Source organism: Lepidothrix coronata, unplaced genomic scaffold, assembly GCF_001604755.1.
Source record: "Lepidothrix coronata isolate B3197 unplaced genomic scaffold, Lepidothrix_coronata-1.0 Scaffold291, whole genome shotgun sequence".
Classification (NCBI taxonomy): domain Eukaryota; kingdom Metazoa; phylum Chordata; class Aves; order Passeriformes; family Pipridae; genus Lepidothrix; species Lepidothrix coronata.
This window is the reverse complement of record NW_016690471.1, coordinates 500,417-525,475: the sequence shown is the minus strand read 5'-3', so window position 1 is coordinate 525,475 and position 25,059 is coordinate 500,417. Positions and strand designations below refer to the sequence as shown.

The 25,059-nt window shown below is 49.2% G+C and overlaps 1 protein-coding gene across 1 annotated transcript in view; it reads right to left on the bottom strand.

Moving 5' to 3' along the window:
• SKAP1 (src kinase associated phosphoprotein 1) overlaps positions 1-22,264 on the bottom strand; it is a 153,883-nt gene extending 131,619 nt beyond the window's left edge. Inside the window, exons 1-3 of the mRNA XM_017837092.1 lie at positions 22,156-22,264; positions 15,874-15,979; positions 6,364-6,389 (exon numbers count right to left, since the gene is read on the bottom strand). Coding sequence (XP_017692581.1) covers positions 6,364-6,389; positions 15,874-15,979; positions 22,156-22,189 — 166 coding nt within the window. The 5' untranslated portion in view covers positions 22,190-22,264. The remainder of the gene's footprint in view (positions 1-6,363; positions 6,390-15,873; positions 15,980-22,155) is intronic.
• Positions 22,265-25,059: the final 2,795 nt, after the last annotated feature.

Genomic DNA, 25,059 nt, shown 5'->3' with positions numbered 1-25,059 from the left:
CAAACCAGAGGATTTACATCATTCTGCCCTATTTTTGCAGCCTGTCACCGCTGGGAGCAGCTCTGCTCCTGGATACCACCACCCTCCTCCTGGATACCACCACCTTCCTCCTCCTCCTCCATCCCCAGGGGGGCAATTCCTTGGAGGCTCTGCTCTGCCTGGGCACAGAGCAACGTTTGGGCTGCACAATCATCCCAGAATATTAGAATATCGTAACAACCCCTGAGGTTTCTTCATAAAAAGAAAGCTGCAGCACAGCCCTGGTACACAAACCAGCCCAGAAAACACGGTGGGTTCATTTGAGCCTCCCCAGCCCTGCCCATCAGGCCATCCAGCCAATCTAATAATTAGCCTATTTTATTAACTGCCCAGAGTGAGAGCAACAGAACCCGTGAACATTTAACTCGCCGGCGCCGTTGTACATTTAACATCTTTCACTGACGTTTTTATCCCTCCCTCCTTTCCCCTGAAGGGTTTGGGGTGGTCTGACCCTCCCTGGGGAAGGACAGTGCTAAATGGGACCGAAGAGGGCAAACCCTGCCCCGAGGAGTTACAACTGGGATGGGTTTCACAGGACTGGGGGGGACTCCAACACTTTGATTAATGAGCTCGGGAGCTCCGAGGAGCACCCAAGTAACCCAACCCAGGGAACTTCCCTCTGCCTTGCAGGGAGTTTTAAATCAACAGGCTGGTTGAGAGAAAAAAAAAAAAAAAAAAGAGTTCAAGAAGCCCTCCTCATCAACCTAATTCTTCTCAATTAAAGGTCAGGAAAGTTTTGACGTTAAGTGCAGAATAAGCCAGGCAGGCTGTGAGTTTTGTTACCTGGCTTTTCAATCCTTGTTGTAAATTCTGCAAGTTCCTCAGCTGCTGGCTCTGAGTGAAGGTTGATAACAGTGAACAGGACTTTTTTTTTAAAATCAGGTTACATGTTTATCCTTTTCCCTTCTCTCCTCCCCCCAACGAACACACCCAAAAAAGCAAAAAAAAAAGAAAACCACAAAAATTGCTTGGTATTTTCAAGAAACGCAGGAAAGGCCTTTTGTATTTTGTTCTGATGCAGCAACAGGAATTTCAATCAAAGACAAACATCTCCCCCTTAATTACTGTGCGCTCACAACCAGCTAAACCTACTTCTGACCACTGGAACCACACTCAAGGGTCACTGGAACAGGCTGGGGCAGGAGATTTGGTCCCAGTCCCACCCTGGGACAGGCTGGATGTCAGGACTCCAGTGCTCCAGTTTTTAAAGACCTGGGAATTGAGGCAAGAGAGATTTCAAAGCCTCATGAAACAGGGCAGGGAGTTGGTTTCTGGTTTGAACACTTGAAATGCCACAGCAACAGCTTTCAAAGTACACATTTCTCCTGCTTTTTCTATGTATATATATATATATATATATATATATACACAAATATAAATAAAATAGATATTTCAATAAAGATGCAAAACCCCCACAGTCCAGCCCTCCCCAGAGCACAACCACTCGCCTCCTACCCAGGACATTTTGCCAAGCAGAACGTTCTGTTCTCTCCTGGAATCGTCACTTCCCTCCCCAAATTTCTGTGCAACATCTCAGGTGGAGGAATAATTTATAAGCCCCCTGCAGAAAAAAAAAAAAAGCAGCAAAGCTGTGCAGCTGCTCCCAGTTTGCAAAACTCGGGGACTGGAGGGGGATTTCACTGCAGAAAAAATCAGGTTTGCCCAGAATTTAACACACACAGAGAGAGAGAGAGGGGCAAAAAACAGCCCGGCCAGAGCTGCAGGAAGCAAAACCTGGGCGCTGATAAAGGGACCTGCCACCAGTGGGGATGTTAAACTTCGCTTTTTTCCAGCTAGAGAACACGAGCCTTTGTGTGTGTTTGGTTTTTCCTTCATTAACTCTGCCCCGGGTGCACGTTGAGGGGGATTTTTTGGGAGGCGTCCCAACAAAAGTTGGTTTGTTTTTTTGGTTTTTTAGTCTTTTTTTGTCCCTCCCTGCGCTGTCCTGACATCTCCGGGGGTCGGGTGTTTGCAGAGAGGGGGAATTCCACGCATGGTGACAGAGTGGATGCTCCAAGAGCACAGAACACGCAAACACTGCCAAGGCAATGCTTCCCCCCCCCTCGTGTTCCCAAACACATCATAAATCCCGGCCGGGTTTCCGTGCGGGATCCCCTCCTGGCGTGGAGGCAAAGAGGGCTTTGGGTAAATAAAACTTACTGGGATCACCGGGCACCCCATTAATTCAGGGACACTCTGCCCCGGCTTCAAAGGGGCTCCTTGGCAGCCAGGGGGGTGTTTTTGCTGCTCTAACGATTTGCTGCTTGTACTTGTCATAACTACACGGCCCCAAAATGTGGAGCAGGGAGGGGTCGGGGAAGTGCCCGGTTCCGCCTCCCAGCACAGCCCTGGGAGCTTCAGCTCCACGGATTTGGGGCTTTAGGGAGGAAAAACGACTCCATAAATCTCCCCTTGGGGCCTTTGTGCGATGCCAGGTCATGGAGGGAGCTCCACACCCTCCCCAGGTACCGACACACCCCGGGCACTGCTCCAGCTCCAACCCCAGCACAGCCCTGGGAGCTTCAGCTCCACGGATTTGAGGCTTTAGGGAGGAAAAACGACTCCATAAATCTCCCCTTGGGGCCTTTGTGCGATGCCAGGTCATGGAGGGAGCTCCACACCCTCCCCAGGTACCGACACACCTCCAGCTCCAACCCCAGCACAGCCCCAAGGACTCACCATCCAGGGCTGGGAGAGGGAAAACCACCCACACCTCACTAAGGAGTGTCTCCTATGGGATAAGTGGCCTGCTAAGACTTCCCACACTGTTCTGTACTTAATCCTTTCAGTGAACATGAAGGCCCCCGTTTTAAAGTCATGTTTTATCCCCATCTCCCTGCTCTGCGTTGGGATTTGTTGCTCCTGACTCCAGGCAGGGAACTTTTTTCCTGGGAGAAGCAGCAGATCTGGACCCAATCCCTCTGTAAATTCTCTGCTGCCTCACACACATTACCCTCAGTTTTCCTAAATCTCATTTTAAAATATCCTGTGTTAAAAACGCCCTAAATTACATTTAAAAATGGGAACAATTCTCTCTCTCTCTCTCTCGCATGTTTTCACTACTTATGAATATTTTAAGGAACTCTACTATTCAAACACACACAGAGCACTTCAGAGAAAAAACCATTTGGGATGAATTTTTGATGGAAAAACAAAAGGGGCTGTCGTAAGCTCAGTGAAAATAAATCTGGTTTTAGTCATCTATTTGGGGCTGTTTTCCTCAAAATAAAAGTAAAAAGCCATTGCCTCCCACTGCACCCGCTGGGAATCATTTCAGTGAGAACAAGTACATGGAAATTAGGAGTTCTCTGGGCTGAGGGGACCCCAAACCCAGGAGGAAGGGCCAGGTACCCCCCCAGGAGGGTCTGGAGGGATGATTCCAGCCTGGAGAGCTGGGCTGGGACAGCAGAGCCCCATTTCTGCATCTCTGACCATCTGTGTCTTCAGGCAGAACGTTACAGAGTCATTTGTGCTCCTGAGTATCCCAAAATCATGGAATCATGGCAGGGGTTGGGTCAGAAGGGACCTTAAAGATCATCTCATTCCACTTCCACCCCCTGCCACGGGCAGGGACACCTCCCACTGTCCCAGGTTGTTCCAAACCTCATCCAAACTGGCCTTGGACACTTAAAAAGTACTGTCTAGACATCAGTCAAAATCAAATCAACCCAAAATACCGCACAGACACCAATGATCCCATTTAACTCCCACCACACTGGTTTTTTACACATCTTTGGGGTTTGGGACTGAAGGTACCGACAGCCACCAGTGACAATTTAACTCAAACTCCCATCCCAGCAGCTCCAAACCCCCAGCCCTGCCCCCGCAGCTCTTACTCAGCCCCACAAACACCTTTTCCCTGTTTAATCGTTCCCTTTGCGTCGCTCCCTGTCCTTCCATTCCCTTCCCAAAGTCCCACCTCCCTGTCCCAGCCTCCCCTCCCGTGTGACAGCGATCCCTTGCAGTACCCCAGAACGGCCTCTCGCCGCTCCCTCGCACCATTCCTGGCTTCCCTGCCTTCCAAATCCAAGCTGTTGCAGAGCATTTCCCCTGGAAGAGCACCCAGGAGCTCCGGGGAGGGCTCCAACCCACCCGGCTCCTCTCCGGATTTTCTCCCCCAGCTCTCCTCCCGCACAGGGGAGGTTGTTGCAAGACGTGCATGGAATAGATGAAGTGTATAAAACACTTCCCAGGGGCAGCCAGCCCTCCTCCACAGGGGAAGATCAGGGCTCTGTGCAAAGGAATAAGGAAAAAAATAAGAGTTGCACAGTGCAGCCAACACCTGGGATTTGGGCACAGCAGCTCCTGCTCTAGACCCTAAACCCTGTTGGGTTCCTTTCTGACAACCACACTCAGGGACCCAGATCACCCTCCAGACCCACACTCCCGTTTCAGGCAGATTTTTTTGCTGGATGGGGAATTTCGAGATCAATCCTGTTCATTTTCAGCAGGTCGGGGGGTTCGGAGTCACCCAGGTTTTGGTTCTCGGGGGGGGGTTCACAGCAAGGTTTTGACTCCAAGGAGCTCAGCTGCCTTTACCAGATATGCTACAAGTGGGGCTTAAACCCTTGAGAAAACCCTTCACTGGATATTCCAAAGAAAATCCAAAAATTTCCTAGAAAAAAAACCCAAAAAACTCTTCCTTTGCCACATCAAGCTGTTCTTTCAACGCCCTGGCAGTGCAGCCAATTCCTACCTGCTTTTCCCAGTCCTCTTATCAAGATGTTCAGGCACAGGAGATTTATTCTTATTCATAAAGTCACACCTGACTTTGTTGTTCCCTGGCTCTCTTCCACCCAGAAGGCCCCAGGTTCTCCCCACCACCTCTCCCTCCCCCAGCAAGGCCCCCAAACTGGGGTTCAGCCCCTCCAGGTGATGTCCAAGTCCATGTTCACACCCTCAAATCCTCCTGTTTCCTTAGCACACCTTTCCCAAACAACATTAACTCCCGAGGTGACACATCCAGAGACACCTGGAGACCCAAAACACCTGCCCAGGAATTCCCAGCGGGAATTGAAGGGAGTTAAAACCCACTCCTTTCCAAATCTCTCCCTCACATCCCTCAAGCTCCCAACTCTAGAAAAGAATAAAGAAGATTTCAAAAGGAACAAAAGCCTCCTCCACCCTTCGAATCGCGAGGACCCTCCCCGTTTAAAAATCCTAATTTTGAGCCTTTTATGTGCTCAAACCCTCTCTCCCTGGGCGTGTTTTTTTTTTAATTTTGCACACAGCTGTCTGTTGTACTTCCTCCAACGGTGCCAGATGCTGGGTTCATCAACCCAACGCAGGCAAACAATGCTCTGAAAGCAATTAGAAGCAGCGAGGCTGCACCGAGGCTCATATTAAAATGTGATAACACTGTTCTGGGGGGAATTGCAGAAGCTGCTGCAGTTCTGACATTTCTGTGCCGCCAGACACAGGCAGGATGGGCTGGAAGTGGGCCCTGATCGAGGAGGGAACACACTGGAATTTATTCCTGGAGCAAAGGAAGGATCAGCTGAGTTGGAACGCTCAGAAGGGGTTTTGTTGCCACGTTGTTTGAACAGGGATCTGTTTAAGGAAAATTTAAGGGAAAAGGGCGGTCCCACTGATCCCTGTGCCTTGGCTGCAGCCAGGGTGGACCCAACGCTCCAAAAATCGGGAATTAGAGCCGAGCTCCCCCCATGTGACACAGCCCAAGGAGCTCCGGGTCGGCTCCGGGCAAGCACAGATCCATCAATTGTCCCTGATAGGCAGGAGAAGCCACTGACAGGGCTGGTGACCCACAGGCACCCTGGAAAGTTTAAATCATCGCCCCCATTATTGAGGAAATGAAGATCAAAGTGGCCATCAGAGCCTCTCCCAGCTTGTTAACAGACATAACAAGGGATGGTCACAGGCCTGGAGAATTTACAGCCCGGCCATGTGTCCACACCTGGAGCCTGATTGAGTTTCAAGTTCAGGTTAAACACGAGCAATGAGACTGGAGGTCACCCAACAGCCTCTGCTCCCAAGCCCACGGTCCATGGGAATGCTCTGCCCTTCCCAAACTTTAAAGCTTTTCTGGAGACAGAAGTTCTGCAGAAAAAAGCTTCCCGGGGCTCGTCCAGGACAATAAATTCGTGCCAGAACCCCCACACACGTCGTGTTCTTTGCTCTCCAGGGTGAGGAGAAATGAGCTTCTGCTGCTCAGCACAGCCAGCCCAGCTCCTCCTGCAGCCCCTGCCACAGCCTCAGAACCGCCACGCTGCAGCTTTAAATTCATTTAAATTTCAGTTTAAAACCACACACATCCAACCCTCCCGCCCCTCGGGCTCATCCCCCTCCTTCCCCCATCGGACTCACCTCGGGGTGCAAAAGCCAAGTGGTACCTGAAAGACCAAAGAGAAAAAAAGAGCGGTTAAGACACGTTATTCTCTCAGAGACCTGTTCCAGCCTCATGAACAAGTGACAGAGGGGAGAATCCTGCCAGGAACCCACAGAGTGGGCGACACAGATTCCGGGCAGGAAGCTCCAGGAGGAATTGGGATGTCCCCTATCCCTGCCCAAGGTCAGCCTGGACGGGGCTTGGAGCAACCTGGGACAGTGGAAGGTGTCCCTGCCCATGGCAGGGGGTGGCACTGGAGGAGCTCTGAGGTCCCTCCCAACCCATTCCATGATTTTGTGGACTCCCATCCACTGGAAGGGGTCTCCTTCTCCAGACACGAAGGTTTACGTGACCTTTTGCTGCACAGCCTGAATTAAGGACTTCCAAAGGTCCCTTCCAACCCAAACTATTCCCTGTCCTCGTCTCACACCTCCCCTGCAGCAGCAGCACCACAGAGGGGGCAACACACGCCCTGCCCACGCCAAAAAAACCTCATTTCTTCCCCTCCCTCACACTTGGGGCTCATCTTGGGTTGAAATCAGAGTCATTTTAATTAAGGAAGGAGCGCTGGGGAGTTTTGGAAGCAGATCAAGGGCCGGGGATAAACCACAAAGTGACCCATTCACAGGCAAGATGTGTAACAAAGGCTTGGTCTATAGGCACTGGTGGCAAGAATCCAGTGTGTAAAAACCCAATCAATTTGTTTTCCTCATTAAAAAGCTTTCATGAAGAAAATGATTTAACACAAACATCCGAGCTACTGACGCAGATTAATTAGAAAACAACGGTGGAATCCTGATTAAGGGGCACAATATTTATTTGACTTGTTTGCTTTGGACGAAAAGAGAAAAATGAAAGGACGTGCAGAGGCAGAAGAAACTTTGCTGGGTGAGAAACAGCAGCTGTGTGATGGAGGGAAGAGCCACACCACCGTGCTTTGGGCTCCACGTTTCTCTGGCCCTTTGGATGCTCCTGGCAGTGGTTCCCAAATTCTACAAGCAGCTCTTTCCTCTCCCATCCCACATTTTCTCCCCCGAGCCCAGAGAGGCAACACCACCCACACCCGAGGTCAGGGTGTCACAACAGCAGCTCCACCTTTTGCTTTCCAATCGCCTTTACCTGTTACTCAACCTCTGCTTCGAGATTTCAATCATTTATTCAACATCTGAGCCGAGAAACCTCCACCCCGGGCTCTGCCAGAGCTCCCCAAACCCCCCAGCCCCGAGAGCTGAAATACTTTTGTCTCCTGAACAGACAAGGACGGCGGAAAAAAAAGAAAAAAAACGCTTCTTGCTCCGTGAACTTTTGTCTCTTGTGCTTGAGAGACTGTCCTAATCTCCCCTGCACATGTTTTAGTGATAACATTTACTGCACCAGGGCCAAAATGATTTTCTGTCACTTGTAATTCCAGTTCAATAAAAGTATAAGAGCTTTGTTTCTAACCTCTGTCATTTTTAATACAGTAAAATGGCTTAAAAAAAAAATGTAAAATTGAGTTCCATTTCCTACCGGACCAGCAAAGCCCATGTTAAGCTTTGCTCTGATCAAATTTAAGGCAAGGGGGGGGGAAATAACCAAAAACATGCTTGGCTTTGGCCTCTTTTTTTTTTTTTTTTTTAAGCATAAGGAAACAGTCCAAAATTCTGATCTCATCAGATCAGGATATGTCTTTAATCTCCAGCTTTGATCATTTGCACTCTGGAAAGGCTTAAGCAGAGAATGAAAGTTTAGTTTAAAATTTAATCGGGAGTGGGAGGAAAATGGTCTTGTTCTTACAGAAGATGGAAGAGTAATGACCCAATTCCTTCCTCTGCCACTGACTGCATGGAAACCTTGAATAAATTACTGACCTTAAGAGTGCACAAGGTACTGAAAATACCGTGGCATCACATCCAAGTCTTTTCACTCCACAGAATTTTTCTTTCCGCTCTGTGTTTCCCCCACCCCTTTCCTGCAGGGAACCTCAGCCTCGGCTAATCCCCGAGTTTTCTCCTCACCATTCTCACAGGTGGCCAAAATAGTCGTTTCTCTTTTTTTTTTTTTTCCTGCAAGAAACGCAACGATTTGGGCAAAACACCCGTTTTTTGCTTCAACCACCTCAGGGGTTTAATTCAAAACCAGCCGCATCCCCGGGTCCTGCGCGTGATAAAATCAGAATAAATCTCGTTTCTGTGCAGCAGAGGAGGAGGAACTCGCTCAGCAGCAGCAGGTTCTCCCCTCGGGCTGTTCTCCAAAGTGTGGAGCTTGAGGCCAATTAACGCTTTTGTTGCCAATTAACACAGCGCCGAGGAGCCCTGAGTTACTCAACGCGCCCATCTGTGGGTAACAGGCACTTACACAACGTTTCCTCCTCCAGCTCGGCAGGTTTGCCCTGAAAGCTGCAGCCCAGTAACATCTCCCAGCAAATAATTACAAATATCCTGTAATTGCTCCACACCCGTCCCCCCTTGAGCCAGCTGAACTCAGAAACCCAAGGCCTGCTCCTTCTTTAGTTTGGGATCAGCTTGACATTTTCATCCTTAATAAACAGTTTTTTAGGTCTCACAAACAGCAGCAAAAGCTCCTCCCTGGTTATATTAACGAGAAAGTTTGGGAACAGGGGATGGATTGGGTCATGGCTTGACTGTTTTTTTTTAAGCACATGATTAAAAAGGTTCCTGTGCCCCAGAAATAATCCCCCAAGAGGAAAATCTGTTCAAGGCCAGGCTTGGAACAACCTGGGAGAGTGCAAGGTGTCCCATGGGATGGAATTGGATGATCTCTGAGGTCCCTTCCAACCCAAACCATCCCGGGATTCCATGGAATCACAGCAAAGAGCTTCCAGCCCTACAACAGGAAGGTTCAACTCACACACCAGACCCTAAAACAGCAGAGGGGAAACGGGGAAAAGCTCCTGTCAAAGGATGAACAACCTGGAGCAGAACGAGCCCCTCGGGGATTTTTGGGGCTTTATGTGCAGGAGGAACTCGCCCAAAAATGTCTCATTTCCACTACAAAGCCCAAGGACTTGTGATGTGCTGCCAGGAGTGTAACAAGAGACATCCTACCAGCATTTCCCCCTCAACGGGGGAAATGTTCCCAACAAACCACCCCCCTCTCCCACCTCAGCCAGGTTTCAGAAGCCAGGGATTTGTTCTGCTCCAAAAACACTGACTGATTGTGGAGCCCGTGGGGATCCGCCCTCAGCAGGCAAACACAGGGACTCTCTCCTGGGAATGTTCGGGCTCCTTGCTCCTGAAAAACACACAGGCTCCAGTTCTAACCCAGACCCAACGAAACTGCAGCTGAGCTGGGCCAGCAGAGCTCCGAGGGGCAGCTCCCACGAGCAGGAGCAGAAGGAAACGCTGCTGAGGAGGGAGATGGAGGCACAGAGCAGGCAGGGCTGCCAGAAAACCTCCTTCCCCACAGGGACCCTCCACCCTCCAGCCTGGAAACACGACTAGTGATGTGCTGGAAGGAGCAGAACCTTCTGCTGCCTCCCAGGAGGGAAAGCTGTTTGAACCTGGCTCACAAACCTCATCTTTGCAGGGGTTTGGAACAGGAGCAACACCAGGATTGGCACCTGGGAGGCTGGAAAATCGAGTTCTCCAAATCCTCCCCCCTCCTTCCAGCTCTGCTGTGTGATGGATTCACCTCCAGGAACTGGCTGCTCATCCCGGGGACAGTGATGCTTCCAGGGCTGCCCAAGCAGAGGAAGTTACTTTAACGCTCCTCTCACATCACCAGCAGGGTTTAAACCAAGGAAACACAGAAATATCCCTTCCTGTTCCAAAAGGAAGGGCTGGCAGAGCCCTGGGATACACAGGGATGAAAACCCCCCCCGGGTCAGTATTTCCCCTGCCACACTGGGTCTAGATTTGCCCTCTGGTGCAAGGACAGGACTTGTGTCTTCTTGGAGCACCAAGATAATTTGGTTTTATTCCTGCATTTCCAACCTTTACACAACTCAAGCAGATCCACCCCAGGCCCCTCATCCTCTGCTGTTGTCACGGGAAGAGTCACAAATCCCACCAGTGCCCAGAAATCCAGGAAAACACACCATTAACACGCCCTCCTCCCAGCCACAGAAAGTTGCTGACCAGCAGCAGTAAATCAGGCATCAAACCTGCTCCATTTGGGGCCAGGAGCAAAAAAAAAAAAAAAAATCAGTGTCTGAAATCTCTGTGTTAAGCAGGGGGTCAAACTTGATGGGCATAATGGTCTCTCTGCAGCTCTGAAGTCTCTAAAAGTCTAAACCCCACTTTCCTCTCAGGCTCAATTGCAGCAGGAACCATAAAGTCAGGTTTCAATCAAATTTCCTGCATTTTCCTGTCCAATTAAGAACACTAATACCACCACAGATGTCATTAAATTAGATATTTTTTGAGACAGCCTAATTTGTTCGGTGCGCGGCGTTCGTCGGGTTTTAATGTTTGGGGAGGAAAAATAATAATAATAATAATAACAATAAAAAAATCAATGCTGTACAGGATTTCAGGCAGGGGAAAAAAAAAAATAAAACGAGATGAAAATGGGATTGGGGAGCTCAACCATTAGCAAAGCCAGTTAGAAACCACTTCAAATGCATTTCTCAGCTCAGTGTTACACGGGAGCAGCAGCAGCGAGGCAAAGACTCTGCTTACAGGGTTTCAATCATTTCCAGGGCTCGGGTTTCAGATTAACAAGGAAATGGAGGGGGGGGGGAAACGGGGGTAATTTTATCAGCTGGGCTGGAAAACGATGCAAATGATGGCAAAGAGCCTGAGCCAGGAGGCACCAAAGTGAATTAAAGGGGCAGAGGGAACGGCCACGCTCAGCACAGGTGGAGAAGAAAAGCAGGTGGGGTGGGTGGGATGGAGAGAGAGACAGAAATCCAGGTATAACAACTCCAGCATTGAAGAGCAGAGACACTGCTGCCCTCAAAGCAGAAAGGATCTTTCCTTCTTCCCTCCTGGACTTTTATTGGAGGGAAAAGAGATTTGATCCAATGTAAATATTGCTTTGCCATAGGAGAGATATAGTTAGAATTGTGTATATAGTGGCTTATAATAGTTATTTGTGTGATAATTGTAATGTAATTCCCTTTCCCCCATATTGAGTCTTGTGTCTGGAAAACCCCTCTCGCATTGGGGTGAGTTGTGGGAGGGGGGCTTGGACTTGGAAATTGGATTTTTGGGGGTCTCAAAGCACCGCAGTGGGATAAAGCTGAGTTGGATTTGTGGCCCTGCCACGCTGACACTGAGAATTCCTTCTTTAAAATAACAAGGAGGGAAGAAAATCCCACCCTGAGATTACTGGATAAATTGGGAACGTCCCCCCAGAAACTCGAAAAAGAAATCCCGTCAGCAGGGTCGGGATTAAATCCTGGAACCCCCAGGAATGTCCAGGAATTCCTGTGCTCCCAGGGCAGGGCAGGAGAGGCTTCACATCCCCATCAACACCCACTGGGATCCTCAAACCAACCCTCCCACCCCAACCAGCACCAACATCTCCCCCCACCGAGGGCAAAAACCAACCAAACAACCCGAGCAGCTCATTTTTAGGCTCAAAAATGCGAATTAACCCCCCGATTACCCGGCGCTGAAGCGACAGGGACTCGCCTTTCCCTTTTTTTTCCCCCTCCCCTTTCAGAATAAATCTGTATTTAATGGGAAGTGCCAACGAACTCCTGCTCAGCGAGATCGTTTCCTCGCCGAGCAAATAAATTCCAGCTCTGGGAAGAAGGCGGAGGAGGAGAAGCAGCACTTTGGCTAATTAAGGACAATGTGGTGGGGCCGTGGCCCGGCGTTAATGGGCGCAGCTCAATTATCTGCCCATCAGGTCACATCCTTAAATCCCTTTTTATCTTGGTATCGCACATTATTCAGCCTAATGAGTTTAATATCGGGAGGAATTACAGGCAGTACATTTGCCCCTAATGAAGCAAAATTACCCTGAAATCGCATTTTCTTTCCTTTCCATCTCGAAAACTTTCAAATCGGGCCGAAAATTGAAGCGATGAATGCAGCTAATACGGGCAGAAGTTTATCAAAACAGGCCTGTTTTCTCCCCAGAACCGACCATTTCTGCAGGTCAGACTGAAGGGGAGGATGGAAACGTCCCCAGGCCCCTCTGGATTCTGCTCAGCCTTGAAACAGTTCTCTTTTATTTCTCTTTTTTTGTTTTGCTCCCTAATAAGTCAGATCCTCTTCCACTTTCTTATATGGAAATCCTGGCCTGGCAAATTTTTTCCTAATAATCTCTTTGTCTTTATTTTTATATACATATTTTTCTCTATATTATATATATTTTTTGTATTGTATAATATATATTATAATAGCTATTATCATATACTTTATAGTCTTCATATATTATATATAAATGTTTATATAAACATTTGTTTATATAAACATTTATATAAACAATGTCAGATAATTCAAATTATATATTAATATATAATTACTAATAATTATTAGCATGTAGAATTATTCTATTCTACAATAGATTATAATATGTACATTTGAGTTTATTATATTTCAATATAATTTACAATGACATTAGAATGTATATAAATATACTGTATAATTTAGATATGTATATAAAATATATATGTATATATATGTACATTATATATTAGTATTATATATATAGATATAATATATATAATATATTATATTATATGGGAATTCTGGGAACAGCAGCAGAGCCCAAGGAACAACTCGAGACAAACCCTTGGCACTGACAGACAAACAGAAGCCCCTGACAACTTTTTGGGGGTTCTGGAAGACAAGCAAAACTCTTCCCCAGCACCACGTCCCCCCCTCGAGGCAAAGCTGCTTTTTAAGCTCTGCTGTGACAGGACAGTGACACAAATCCAGGGGCCCAGTCCTGTGACTCATCCCTGATCCACAGGCTCTTCCCCCCCGGAGAACAACCCCCAAAGCTCATTTTTACTGCCCTGTTGTCTGATGTTCCTTAAACTGATGGCAACATTCCCACTGCTAACGCTGTGCTCTCTGAACTCTGGGATGAAAATCCTCCCATGCTGGACACTTCCAGGTGATGTCCTGGCCTGCCAAGGGCAAGAAATGTGTATTAAAATAAATTCTTGGTGGTTTTTTTTTCTCCAGGAGGGTCGGGGGTGACTCCAATGTGACCAAGTGCTCGGGTTTTGTGTCTCCACGTGAGAGGAGCCCTATAAAGACCTGCCAGCCAAATTCCAGGAGCAGTTCCTGAGCCTGGCTCAGGATGAAGCTCTTCCCCCTTGCAGACACACGTGTCTCTCCTCAGCAGTCCAGCACTTTACTCATGTTCCATTATGAACCCGAAGAATGAAACCCTACCCACACCCCCCAGAGGGCTGCTGGGGGGAGGCAGGAGCTTCCTGAAGGCAGCAGAGGCTGATGATTTCCTGCACACCCACCACAAAAGCCACAGGAAGCTCCCCGAGGAGCCAAACCCGGCCCCCAGAGCGGGACCTGCTCACATCCTCTCCCATCAAACCATCCAGTCGTCGTTCCAGTAAATCTCCCACCACAAATCATGGCATTAATGGCTGGGGGCAGCACAGGGACTGTCTGTAGCCTCTGCTCTCTCCCCCCTTTCCAAGCAATAAAGCCGAGTCGGGAATCGGCAGCGCCCTGGAGGGTCTTGGCTCAAGGGTCTCACTTTCCCCTCCACGAGTACCTGCAATTTATTTCCATCAGCAGCAGGACTGAGGCCCCACAACTTAACCTGAGCATCCAGGAGGGATTTCACATCACTTCTCCTGGTGCAAAGGCTGCTGCACCACTCCCACTGCTTTTTTTTTTTCCCCCCAGGTGATTTGGTTCTAAAAAAGCTTCATCCCAAATTGTACCCTCGGGCTGAGGAAGGGCTAAGAGCCAAGGCTGAGTTCTGTGTCACAGCATCAGCCCCAGGACCCAAAAAGCTGCTCCTTTTTTGAGCAAATCAAAGCCAAACAACCTCTGGGAAGCCAGAAATCCATGGAACAACAGCCCCAGCAGCACCTTATCCCACTTCTCCAGCCCCATTCGCAGCTCTGACAGCACAGGAAGACAGAGACCACCTACCCCAGGAGGCAAGAACAACCCAGAGTTCCCAACTTTGCCAGCTGCCCCTCCCACATTTATCAAGTTTGGTGCTATTTGGGTTTAATTCCTTAAAACCAGACCCGGAGCTGCACTTCATGGAGACACAGATTTGCCCCTCGGGAAGCTGAGTGCCCTCAGGACACTGGGAAAAAAGGAAAAAAAAAATTCCCAAAATCTTCCCTGATGTCTGAATACTTCAGAATCCTGCTTATTTAACTTCTCCCATCCAGGATTCCTGCCTGTAGGAATTTTTCAGGGGAATCACACCAGCAAAGAGGCAACGGAGCCCTTTTCCTGCCCCGTCACAGGACACTGCTGCACCCACAGCCCCCCACTCTGCCATCAGGCAAGCTCCAGCCCCCTTTTCCAAAGGTTTCCATCTTCTGCATTCAGCTTGTTTCAATTATTCAGGGCAACCCAGGCTGATAATTACACAGTCCCGAGCTGCTGAGTAAAACTGATGCTTAATTAGCCAGCGGGAAAGATCGATTAAGATCCAGCGGGGTATCTTGCAAAAGTTCTTCAGTGGGACTGCAGGGAATAAAAGTCTGGCTGTGCCCTTCCAAAGGATAAAAATTCTCCTCTTCTCAGGGACTCGACAGCAGTTTTATTTAAACTGGATGCTCGGCTCAGGCAGCCACCCTGAGCTTTATTGTCAGGCCTCGGCACCGAGTGACACAACTCACAGCTCGTAACCAGAGCATCGACAGCGAGCTCTGCACCACATTGCCAGCCAAAAATATAACCCAGCTGAGGCTCAAAGTTTTATTTAAGCCTTGAGCAGCCTGATTTCTGGTTGGTGGTTTTTTTTTTTTTTTTTGTTCCTCAGTTTTTCCCCTCAGAACAATAGGGAAAAAAAAAAATTAAGTTGGCTTCCTTCGTTTCTCCAAATGATGCATCTCGTGTTCTTACTGTTCTTGGAACAGTCCTGAGGACACGAGGCTTTAAAATCCAGGTCTGACCTGGGTTCTAAGTCAATAAATCCCCTTCATTCCTTTTTTGCTGGATCAAAGTCCAGACAACACGTTTTGGAGCTCAGGAGCCCCTTGAGCAGCAAATCCACAGCACGAATCTCTGCTCACAGTTATTGATTTACCCACAGACTTAAGTGATGGATTTTCTCCACAAAAAACCCTCTCTGGAACAAGGGAGGAGGAGGAACAGGAGAGGATCAGAGACCCCACATGAAAAGAGCTGCACATTCACAGCCCAAGGCATCGTTTTTTCACTTTGAAACGCACAAATTCCCAACAAAACAACGACGATTTTCCAGACAACCACAAACTGGTTAACTGGGAGTGTAAAAACCAGTGGTCTTATTACACCAAGCCCTGAATGCCCATGGATTTTCAAAGCATGGGGCCAACTCTGCCAGCACAAGGTACCCCAGGATGTGCCACCATTCTTTGATTAGAGAGGAATTCAGAGAACACTGACCTGGCTTTGACTCTCTGGAAGCCCAGAAGAATCGCATCCCTCTGCTCCCTGGCTTCAGCACTCAAGTTCTCGTTCTGCAGCCCTTCTGCCAGGTACTCCTCAGCATCTGGGGAAGAAGGAATTACAGGTTAAAACTCAGAGATCCTTAAAACTCAGAGATCCCTGTTCCTGGCTAAGAAACCCGGAGCCCTCGAGGCACCAGCCCAGTCTGAGCTAAAGACACGGGTCAGTCAGTCTGAGGACTTGATTTGGAGAAGTGAAGCCCTGGAAGTGATTAAAGAGGATCTAAATATTGCCTGTGATGACAGAGCTTCTCTCTAATTGCAACAGTACAAGTCAAATAAACAACTGAAAAGAAACTTTTCACTTTGGCAAACTTTTCACTGCTGGCAAAAGCAGAAGAGAGGATGAGGAAGGTGAAGTGAAAACGTGACCAGACCAAGTTCAACTCCCCCTGCCTCTGTGCTGCCCCAAACCCTAAATATCTGCTGCTGTGAAAGGCTTTTGGCATTAAAGACACAGGAGTGGTTCTCCCATTCAGGGAGGATCCAAAGCATTCCTAAAACCAGTGCAAGGTATCCACTAACACTCCAAAATCACCCTGATCTGGGATTTTTCACCCTGAAAACCAGGTTGGTCGTGCACTTGTGTCACAAGGTGGGTCCTCCTGCAGGGTTGGTGCTGGACTCCCAACACCCTGTGCCTGCTCAGCCAAAAGCAGACACGACAGTTCTCCCACCTGGAAAAGCCACATCTGTGTGCAGAAATCCGACCTGAACTGCCAGACTAAAAGGATTAAGCGCCTTCTATTTGCGCAAATATTTATGTTCTTTAGGGGAAACCGAAAGAAAAACCAACAGGCTCAAGAAAAACCAACAAACTCGTGGAGAACAAAACAGTTCCACCCCCACCTGCTCCGTGCAGAGCCCCAGCCTCGTGCTTCACTTCTCCTTCAGCAAAGACTGGCTTCATTCAAAGCTCTGCTGTTGTACATCCACAGGCCCCTCCAACCTTTAGCTCCCACCCCACGCTGTGCCACTAATGTCACTTTAATATCCTGCTTGCAAAGACTTCCAGCTCCTTCTGCCTCGGCTGCCAGCCCGGTGCCAGCAGCGTTTAGCACACCCCGGGCACCCGCAGAGCTCCTCAGAAACAGCTCCTCCACCTGCAGGCACGTCTCAAGATCAGAATGCCACGGGAGAAATTAAAGGTTTTTTTTCTGTTAAAAACGCGACCCCCTCGTTTCTTTTTGCTGCCTGTTCGTGGTGCGCTCGAAGGGTTAGAGCAGGGGAGGGGGGGGAATAAAAAAAGAGGTTTTTGAAGCGAAGGTCACGAGGAAGGACGTGGAGGGGGAGCAAGGCTGGTGCTTGGGCATCCCCCAGGCACAGGGCCCTCTTCCTTGGCTTCAGAGGGGCAGGGGGACTCAGCTCTGCCCACAGCAGCCTGGGAAGAGGGAGTGACTCCAGAGTGTGACACTCTGTCTCCACAACAGCCCAGTTCTCCTTTTGGGGTTTATTCAGCTGAAAGCACCGTTTGCCATGGGAGCACCTGCTAAGTACCACATTCCTGCCAAATGCAGATTCCTGCAGGTCCTCACCAGCTCCTGCCTCTGTGTCCCTGCCTCTCCTCCTGCCAGGAGGGCTCCTGACCCCCGGGAACCAGGTCTGAGCCCATCAGCCACAGCCACCCCTTCCCAGGGGAGAAACAACCCCAGGAGATCAAAATATCCAAGCACAGCCATTCCAGGGTGGGGATGAGACTGTTCCCAAGGGCCTGGGGGGACAGGACAAGGGGCAGTGGCTTCAAACTGACAGAGAGGAGGTTTAGATTGGATATTAGGAAGACATTCCTTTCTGGAATGGTGGTGGAACAGGCTGCCCAGAGAAGCTGTGGCTGCCCCATGGAGGTGTCCAAGGCCAGCTTGGACAGGGCTTGGAGCAACCTGGGATAGTGGAACCATCCCCATGGCAGGGGAGGAGACTGGACAAGATTTAAGGTCCCTTCCAACCCAATCCATTCCATGATTCCCTGACCCAGAGCCCCAGCAGATGGACAGCAACCCTCGAGCACAGCATCACTCCCAACCCCACACCTACATCCAGCAGCAGTTTGGGAGCTCCAGGAGCACAGAGATTCCAGATTCCAGATTCCAAAAATGCCTGTTCATACAAATTCACTGCTGGTACTTTAACCCTGGGGTAAAACCCAGGCTTTGCCAATCCCAGGCCAATCTTCTAATCCTTAAACTCAAATTCATTTTCGGTCCCTCCCTCTGCACTTTTAATTGTACACCCAAGGTACTGGACCAGCTTAGGACAGGTTTAAAGATGCTGGGGCTTAAATCACAAATGCCACAGAAAGCACCCAAGCACATCTATCTAAGCCCAAAGAGCAGATCTTGCTCTGAGGAGCCTCCTCAGAACAGATGGGGCCGAGGGGACAATTTATTCTAAACAAGCATAAAAAAACAAGGCAGTGGAAATGGCCCAGCAAGAGAAGCTACAGGCAGAAAAAATACAGTGAGAGAAGAGGCGAGGAAAACAAACTGCTCCCAGAACTGCTGCAAATCCCAGTTACCACCCCCCGTGTCATTTTTAAGCTCAGATTAACTCCGGGAGCGCACGATTAGCCCCTAATACAGCATTTACTTACTGGGATGTCAGCCCAGATCAGCTGCTGGATAAGTTATAGGAGGAGCTGGGTGGCTCCTGCAGAGCAGGCAGAGCCCCCTTTCCCAGCCAGCCCCGATGTTTATAGCAGCAGGAAATGAAAAAGAAAAGCCCTGGCCATAAACTCTCCAAGTGGCTCAGGAAGAGCAGTGTGTGAGCAGCTCGAGAGTAAATCACCCTAATGTTGGTTTTACTGCTTGTCAGTAACGTTATAGCCTTGATGTTTATGGATGGCTCTCCCAGATCCTCTCGGAAAGTTTACAGGACTCTCCTCCTCCTTTCCTGAGGCTAAAAAAGGTAAAGAGAGAGAGGGGAAAAAAAAAAATAGTGGAGATTTCATCAAGTGTTTCAGGGGAGCTTCTAGAGGTGACTGCAGTTCTGCACTTTAATCCTGCAGGAGATGCCCAGCATCCTGAGAATTATGTCACAACCACTGAAGTCCAGGTGGCAAATAACCTTTTAATGGCAGCACTAAATTCTGGGAGTTAATCAGCACTCAGTGAGCAGAGCTGAGGGGGATTAGGGTTCCCTGGGTATTCTCTCCACGTTCAGTTGTTTTTTTCACTCTTTTCTACTCCTCTGCCATCAGAAATCCTGCACCCCTCGTGCAGTGGAACCAATCCCACAGGATCAGAGAATGCTGAGCCAACCAGCCTGTTCCAACACTTCACACAATCCCCCTCCTGCAGTTTATCACCCCAGCTGGGTGGGAAAAATGAGTTTAAAGAAGGGTTTAGGACACCCATCAACACTGAGAGCACAGATACCCTGAGCTTCCCTGGGACTGCACTGATATTTCCAGGATGTGTCCCAGAACAGGCAGGGATTTGGGAAGGTTGGTTGGATCATCTCATCCCACCTGCCTAAATAAATCTGTGAACTATTTATTGCACAAGGTGTTCCTTGAGCTCTTCTGGAAGCTCAAGGAAAGGATGTTTTAATTGTGAAACAATATTTTACAGGTGGGCCTTCCAGCTTTTGGGGGGCTGAGGGAGAGGAAACCTTGGGAACAGAAGGAACCTCCATCCATCCCCCTGCACTGGACTCAGTGGGACAATTCCCTGTGCAAGGAACAAGAGGGGGGAACCTTCCCAAAATTTCAGCTTCCAAGTCTCAACCTCAAGTTCCCTCATATTGAAATTTTGGAGCTGCTCACTGTGCTGCTGACTGGGGCTCACCAGCCCTCACCAAACAGCATTTCAGTGTTTATTTTTCCAACAGCTCTGCCCTCAGCCACCCCCAAGCTTTGCTTGGTGCTCCTGGTGCCCAAACTCCACCAGGAAAAGCAGCTTTTCCAGCCCCACCACCCGAAACCAAGAGGCTCAAGGAGGCAGGTGAAGGGCAGGTAACCTGATTGACTTTGCTCCTCCAAACAGAACCAGCAGCACTGTGTTTGTCAGAGATATATCACATTTTCAGAGCTGCTCTGTCAGCCTTCGGGAGGAATCTGTGCCAGCAAATATGAAACACTCTTTAAAAAATAAAAAAAAAGGGCAGTTTGAAGAGAGACCTGACTGAGCCAATCTGTATATATATAAATATATATATATAATCCATATATATTATATATAATCTGTATATATATAAATATATATAACCTGTATATATAAAAATATATATATAACCTGTATATATAAATATACATATATAACATGTATATATAAAAATATATATAATCTGTATATATAGATAAATAAGTATAATCTGTATATATATAAATAAATATAATCTGTATATATACAAATATATATATAATCTGTATATATACAAATATATACATAATCTGTATATATAAATATATATCTATCTAATCTGTATATATATAAATATATACTTTTAAAATATATATATACCTATATCATAGAATAATTTGGGCTGGAAAGGACCTTAAAACTCATCCAGTGCCACCCCTTGCCTTGGGCGGGGCCCCTTTCCCTTTTCCCGGTTTGTTCCAGGCCCTTTCCACCTTGGCTTTGGCCCTTTCCGGGGTTCCGGGGCAGCCACAGCTTCTCTGGGCAACCTGTGCCAGGGCCTCTCCACGCTCCCAGGGAAGGATTTCTTCCCAAAATCCAATCTGCTCTGGCAGTTTGAAGCCATTCCCCCTTGTCCTGTCACTCCAAACTCCTGTAAATGGTCTCTCTCAAGCTCCTTGTTGGCTCCCTTCATGTACTGGAAGGCCACAATTAGGTCACCCCAAAACCTCCTCTTCTCCAGGCTGAGAATATATAATATATATAAAATTATAAAACAATAAATAAAATATAAATATATATAAAAATCTATATAAAATCCACCATTCCCAGCCTGCAGAGCTGGAAGCCTCCTCAGCCACTGGAAGGCCTCAAGCCCATACAGATTGTTAAAACACAGCAAGTTTGATGCAGAGGTATGTGACATGCAATTAATCTCCATTCATAGCCTGCTCCACCTGTCAGCAAACAAAGGCTGAGCTTTAGGAGGAGATCTGAAGCCTTCAATTAAAAGCAGTCAGCTAACAAGAAAATAATCTAAGTTAAAGGAAGGTGGCAGGTGCAGAAATGAGTTGTTTACAGAAGTGTCAGCCCCGAACAATAAAGGGCTGCACGTCAAAAAATGTGAAAGGGTGAACTTCAGCAGAGCCCCTGGGATTGAAAACCAGAGGAGAGAAAACCTCCACCTCCATCTGAGGGAAGACACAAAGTGTTTGGGAGCAAGATCTGATGGGCTTGGGGGCTCCACAGGGAGGGACAGACACCAGCTGGAAGTTATCAGAGAATCAGAGAATCAGCTGGGTTGGAAGGGACCTCTGAGATCATCCAGTCCAACCCTTGATCCAACCCCGCCGTGGTTCCCAGCCCATGGCACTGATGCCACATCCAGTCTGATCTTAAACACCTCCAGGGATGGAGAATCCCCCACTTCCCTGGGCAGCCCATTCCAATGGCTGAGCACCCTCTCTGTGAAGGAATTCTTTCTAATCTCCAACCTAACCCTCCCCTGGCACAGTTTGAGACCGGGGCTGAAGCTCTCCAGAAGACACATCCCCACGAGCTGCACGTTCCCAACGGGACTCAACACCGGCACATCTCAAACCAGGAGCCAGCAGTGCCCCAGCCCCAGGGGAAGCTGCAGGGGGGGCTCAGTGCAGCCCACGAGCTGCTCCCACCCTTTGTCTCGCCCTAACGGTGCTCAGAGGTGGAGCCTCCTCACCTTCCCAGGAAGCTCTCACGGAGGACATATTTTGGCCACGCCAGAAGAAACCTCTCAGTCTTCCACACACTCGGACTCTGGGACCACCAGAAAACTCCCCCACCCCAAACACACACATGGACCCTCGGGGCAGCCCCTGAAAAACAGGAGCAGCTCCTGAAAAACAGGAGCACAGCCCCAAACCCGCCAGGGCAGGCAGGGCAGCCACGTGTCCTGAACGCTCCTTAGGGGCTGAGGCAGCGAGGCCACACACAACCCGAGGACCCCAAACCACCAGCCTTGCAGAGGAAACCCCCCCAGTCCTCCCACTGCTCCCCCCGACCCAGCCCAGCGAGGTGCAAAAAGCTTTTCGGCTCCTTCCCCCGCAGCCCCGGCGGGTTCCCCGCACTGAGCAGACGAGGGGCCAGGGGGGATTTGCCGTTACCTTCCAGGAGCCTCTGAATCTCCTCTGGGATCATGACACCTCCCAGCCTCCTTCCCACGGGAGCCAAACGTGCCGCGACCGCTCCTGTCCCGGGGGGGAGGGCAGGGACAGAGCGACAAAGGAAGCACAGAGGGCGGGGACACCCCAAAAAAGAGTAGGAGGAACCGCTGGGCTCTGCCCGGCTACCACCTCCTCCTCTTATAACCTCGGCGGGACCTCCTTTCGGGCAGGTGGTCGCCCAGGTGGTCGCCCAGGTGGTGTCCGGGCGGAACTCAGAGCTGCAGCCGAGGAGCTGCCGAGGTGCCCGATCCCTGCCCAGCAACGGCACAGCTGAACCTGCCCCCTCATCAGCCCCTCCATGGGGGCATCTCCCTCCAGGAGCTCAACTCAGAGCACCTGGCCCTGGATCGACCCTCCCGTGCCCGGTTGGATTCCTTCCAGGCTCCCTCCTCTAATTCTAATGCACGGGGGAAGAACGTGGTGCTTTGGCTGCTCTGCAGTAAAACTTCCCCTCTTCCTGCGTCCTGCACAGGGAGGGGGCTGGACTGGAAGAGCTGTTCAGGTTTCTGGCCCGGAGAAAGACCAGGGCTGTGCACTGGGACGTGTTTTATGGCAGCAATAAATGCAAACTGAGCTCTACAAGCCAGCAATGCCACTGCAGCAGGTTAACCCCCAGCCCTGCCTCTGCTCCTCTCCCACAGCTGTGAATCAGCACAAGCTAATAGAAGGGGTACCAATGTAATTTTTTTTATTTTTCATTCTCGCATTCCCAAATTTCAGGCTCTATGTTGCCAAATCCAAAGGCAGCCTTTGCTGTGTGAAGTTCATCAGTGATTTCCTGCCCCAGTTTAACATTTCCCACAGGTGAAGTGCTCAGGATTCCGTCCTTCCTTTGCAATATCCTGGTATCAAACAAATATTTATTATTATTATTATTATTGCTCTCCTCCCGCCACAGCAACGATCACAAGCTGGGAAAACAAAATCCAGAGGGTAAAGGAAAATAAAAGTGTGCACTGGGATCTGCCCCTTGGCTTCAGTGGGATAATGCCATGCTCGGAGGAGGAGCATCATTCCAAACAGTTGGAGGATCGGATTCTTGCAGCTCTCTGGATGCAGCACCTGGATGCAGCAGGTCTGGGATAAAGGAAACACGGGAGAGATTCCAAGGGACAGATTCCAGATTTGCCCAGAGCTGCTCGCTCGGTTCAGCCAAAGCAATCTGGTGGTTCAGGCTCATCTCACACCTGGGAGAGAAGAGCTGTGCTGGCAAAGCCTCGGGTGTGGAGGAGATGGGAGTGCACGAGAGGAGATTGGAGCTGGGCTTTGATCATCCTCGTGGGTCCCTTCCAACTCGGGATGTTCCATGATTTTAGGAGGGAGATGCTCCTCCGTGTGCTGTCAGGTGCCGATGTGCTCTGTGACCCACTTCCTGAGACAAGTGGGTGAAACAAGGCAAAGACTGTTGTGCTTTCAGTTACCAGTACAAATCAGATTAAAAACAGGTACAAGACGGAGCCCAGGCCTTTGTGGGTTTGGCTTTGGGGCCATGCCAGCAACTCTGGTGTTCTGGAGCAGAAGCAGAAACCCCCCGGAGCAGCTGCCAAGTTCTTTTGGGACTTTTTTTTGGTCGAAATGTGCCTTTTTATGCACGGGCACAGCACCTCACTGCCTGCCATACAAATAACACTTGTCAAGAGGGATGATTTTAATGGAGAAGTGAAGGCACCGTGACCGTGAGCAGCTGATTTACCGAAGGCTCTGCTCTGCTTTCTGTGGGTTCTCGTGTCTCCAGTCCCTCTGTGACAACACTGGAGTGGCAGCTGCCACTTGGGGTTCAGTCAGGGAGAAGAGGAGACACTGTGTTTCTTCTCAGTGGCTCTCCAGATCTGGGAGAAGAAGCCCAGCACTCCTGATCTGCAGCTCAGCAGTGATTTCCTGCCCCAGTTTGACATTTCCCACAGGTGAAGTGCTCAGGATTCCATCCTTCCTTTGCAATATCCTGGTATCAAAACAAATATTTATTATTATTGCTCTCCTCCTGCCACAGTATCGATCACAAGCTGGGAAAACAAAATCCAGAGGGTAAAGGAAAATAAAAGTGTGCACCGGGATCTGCAGATCTGGAGGCAGAGCTCACGTCTGACGTCACCCACCCAAACTTCCAGGTTTCCTACTCGGAGTAAATCCAGTTTCTGGCCTTCCCCCTTCACTCCCCTACAGTGACATCACCTCTGCAGCATAACCTGGATTTTGGGATAAGAAATTGTGCATCTACACTGACATCACCTCTGCAGCTTAACCTGGATTTTAGGGCAAGAAATTGTGCACCTACCCTGACATCACCTCTGCAGCATAACCTGGATTTTAGGACGAGAAATTGTGCACCTACCCTGACATCACCTCTGCAGCATAACCTGGATTTTAGGACTAGAAATTGTGCACCTACCCTGACATCACCTCTGCAGCATAACCTGGATTTTGGGGCAATAAATTGTGCACCTACCCTGACATCCTGCAGCGGATGCAGAGCCCTCAAAGCACAGGAAATGCAGCTGCACTTCGGAGGGGGGGGCCTTGCATGGGAAATGGCCTCGCTAGAAAGTACAAACACCTCAGTACCTGCCCCCTTACACCTCCCAGTCAGGTGGGGTTTCGTGAGTCAGGATTTAGAAAATGAGGAGGAAAACGTGGGGCTGTGTCAGCTGCCTGAGGCTCTGGACACGTCTGAGTGGCTCTGGCTGTGTGCAGGAAGCAGTGGCGTGTGTGGGTGGATGTTTATGATGGATCTGTGCTCGTGTTCTCACCTTGAGCTGTTTAGGGATAAATATTTAAACACGACTGTGTACAAACCCCAGTCAGTTCATTACACACTGCAAATAAAAGCAGCTGCTTGCTGAGACT